The sequence below is a fragment of the Oratosquilla oratoria genome, chromosome 28 (genome assembly GCF_046742065.1).
Source record: "Oratosquilla oratoria isolate Oo_2021 chromosome 28, ASM4674206v1, whole genome shotgun sequence".
Classification (NCBI taxonomy): Eukaryota; Metazoa; Arthropoda; class Malacostraca; order Stomatopoda; family Squillidae; genus Oratosquilla; species Oratosquilla oratoria.
Window position 1 is genome coordinate 37560672 of NC_134804.1, and position 3347 is coordinate 37564018.

Genomic DNA, 3347 nt, shown 5'->3' on the forward strand with positions numbered 1-3347 from the left:
AAAAAAAAAAAAAAAAAAAAAAAAAAAAATCCCACTCTGACGAAATGGGAAGTGAGAAACCCCTGGTAGGGCAAGTCATATATATATATTTTTTAAGGCTGATATTTGGGTTGCTTCCCCGCCTGGCCAGGGCTGTCGGAATCAACGCAAGAAGCACGCAACGAGTTCCGGGGATCGAACTCACGACCACTTGGTTTGATTGCTCAGCTCTGAAAGCCTCCGAAATGTTTATCGTTTCTCCAGTGCCTTTTGTGTCTGAAGTCGCCGGAACTCTTGAATGCTTCAACTTCTTCATCTTCTTCTGCAGCGATCTCCGCTCCCCATCCCGAACTTCCGCCAAGACGGGTGTAACAAGCGCTGAAACTTAATGTTTTAAGACAAGGTTAAATAACTTTATGGATGGGGATGATAGATGGTAATGAAAATGGAACTACTTAGTGTACCCCTTATGGTCTCTCGCAGTCTCCTCCATACTTCTGTTCTTTTGAAACTTCCAATACTTCCTCGGCCCCTCCCTCCTTCTCTCCTTCCCCTCCCTCACCCCAATTTGTTTATTGAGACAATTAGATGTAAAAGCTGCTTCCATGAAAGAGAATCAGATTTCCAATGAGGAGATTTATCTGTACTTTTCCTAATTGCAATGAAACTAATTAGTTAATGATGTCGAATCCCGTGGTTACCTCACAAGTTTTTTCTCGTACACTATTTGCCCATTCTCGATTTAAGTACACTTTCGGATCGTTTCCACATTGTCGTCAACTTGCAGAAAAACATTGAATCGAACTCTTTATCTCTCTCTATCTCTCTCTATCTATCTATCTATCTATCTATCTATCTATCTATCTATCTTCCTCTCCTTCCGTACTTCTCTTACTTCTCAAAGGCTTCACTCGGTGAACAGCATCGCATACACAGAGGCGTTGTTCCCGCCGGGTCCCAACCCTCCCTTGTCATTTGAAAATTTAAAGAAGACGTGTTCGTTTAACCGACAAATCACAACACCAAGAGTCTCTCCTCTCAGTTCCACGTCAGCAACCAACGATGAGTACCTGCCTGCGATATAGACGTCGGAGAGGGTCCGCTCCCCACACACCACCTCACTTCCGTCAACATTCGTATAGATGTGCGACCCCGAAGAGCCGGCACTCGGTCCCCGGAATGGCTACCCTCCGAGTGGGAGTTTTGAGCCATCTGACTAGAGCATGTCACTTATGTGTCATATAACAGGAGCCTTCACGTCATCATTACCATTACCGCCAGTCACCAGTCACCATCACCATCATCATCATCATCATCATCATCATCATCATCATCATCATCATCATCATCATCATCATCATCATCATCATCATCATCATCATCATCATCATCATCATCATCATCATCATCATCATCATCATCATCATAATCATCGTCATCATCATCATCATCATCATCATCATCATCATCATCATCATCATCATCATCATCATCATCATCATCATCATCATCATCATCAGTCATCATCCTCACCATCATCTTGTCAAACGCTTTATCCTCATATCATCGTGCGCTGATGCCAAATCTCGCTCTCGGTTTCGTAACATTGGCAGAGCGGCATCGCCCTTGTAAACAAATAGTTCCAGTGCTGACCACTATGGCCGCGGCGTTGTCGAGCCAACACCCTTATCGAGGACAGGACACCTGCCATGCACCTGTCATGCGCACGTGTCACACATACACACCTGTCCCGAGAGAGCGCCTCGTACAGGTGTATCCCTTACGTACCACGTTTGCGGCTGCGGGAGCGAATCCTTACCGCAACCGCCACTGCCTCCTCCTCCACGACCAGCGCCGCCGCCGCCGCCGCCTTAAAGCTGAGCCCTCGTGGGGCGACATCCCGCTCCCCACTTCCCCTACGCCCACCGGCGCCCCAGCGCCCATCACACTACCCACTAACCCACAACCTCCATCTCCTCCTCCTCCTCCTCCTCTTCCTCCTCTTCCTTCACCTCTTCCTCTTCCTCCTCCTCCTCCTCTTCTTCCTTTTCCTCCTCCCCTTCATCCTTTATCTCCTCCTCCTTCTTCTCCTCCTCCTTATCCTCCTCCTAGTCCTCTTTCTCCTCTTTGTCATCCTTTTCTTCCTTCTCCTTTTCTTCCTACTCTTCTTTCTCTTCCTCGGTTCCCAACTCCTCAACTTTTCCTTGTATCTTCTCTCCCCATCCTCCCTCAGCCCGCTATCACTCCCTCAACTTGTGAGAGCCCCATTCCCCCTCTCCATCTCTCCCTCCCTTATGATCCCTGGACTGAATACAATACCGAAATTTCCCCCCTTCTCCTCCTCCACCTTCTCCTCCTCCTCCTCCTTCTCTCTCTCTCTCTCTCCCTCCCCAACCCTCTCACCTCCATTCCATTCTCCATTTGCTCTCCCAACTCCCCTCCACTCCCCCCCTTTCCCTCTTCCCTCTTCTCCCCAATAAGTCTGAATATTTTTCATATTACCTGCTGGACACAATGCTCCCAACTCCATGCCCCCTCCTCCTCCTTCTCCCCCAAATACGAACCCAATAACCATTTGGGGAACGAGTGGGGCTAATATCTGGGTGATTGAAATCCCAAGAAAGTGGACACCTAGGTTGGTCGAGACAAGTTTAGACCCACTGGATCCCTCCCTCTCCCTCCCACCGACTGAATAAAATCGCCTGACGGCAGCTAGGGTGGCTTCCGAGGAGGACCTGCCCTTCCTCCTGCAGGGCTCTTCGTCGTTACGTTCTCAGATCGGTGTTGTCTCCTGCAGGATCCTTATTTGTTTCGTTCTAATACCAAAGAGGATAGGAGAGGAGAAAAGAGAGGAGGAGAGGAGAAAAGAGGAGAGGAGAAGAGAGGACAGAGGAGAAGAGAGGAGAAGAGAAGAAAAGAGGAAATGGGAGAAGAGAGGAGAGGAGAGGAGAGAAGAGGACGGAGGAGAAGAGAAGAGAAGAGAGGAAAGGAAAAAAGAGGGAAGGAGAAGAAAGGACGGAGGGGAAGAGAGGAGGGAAAAGAGGATAGGAGAGGAGAAGAGAGGAAAGGAGGACAGAGGAGAGGAGAAGAAAAGAGAGGAGAGAACGGAAGAGAGGAGAAGAGAGGAGAGGAGAGGAGAAGAGAAGAGAGGAGAGGAGAAGAGAAGAGAGGAGAAAAGAAGAGGGGAGGAAAAGAGAGAAGAGGAGAGAAGAGGAGAGGACGTAGGAGAGGACATGTTTTCACCAGGGCGGACAAGGACGTGCTCGGTCATACACGAACGTGTGGATGAGTAGATGCTTTAAAAAATAAACAAATAAATAAATAAAATAAATATATAAGTAATAAAAAAGATCCTTCCATCTATTAAT

The 3347-nt window shown here is 48.0% G+C and overlaps 1 protein-coding gene across 1 annotated transcript in view; it reads left to right on the forward strand.

The window, feature by feature from the left end:
- The first annotated feature begins 224 nt into the window (after nt 1-224).
- LOC143040487 (tetraspanin-6-like) overlaps nt 225-3347 on the forward strand; it is a 38430-nt gene continuing 35307 nt past the window's right edge. Inside the window, exon 1 of the mRNA XM_076211579.1 lies at nt 225-345. Within this exon, the coding sequence (XP_076067694.1) occupies nt 225-345 (121 nt within the window). The remainder of the gene's footprint in view (nt 346-3347) is intronic.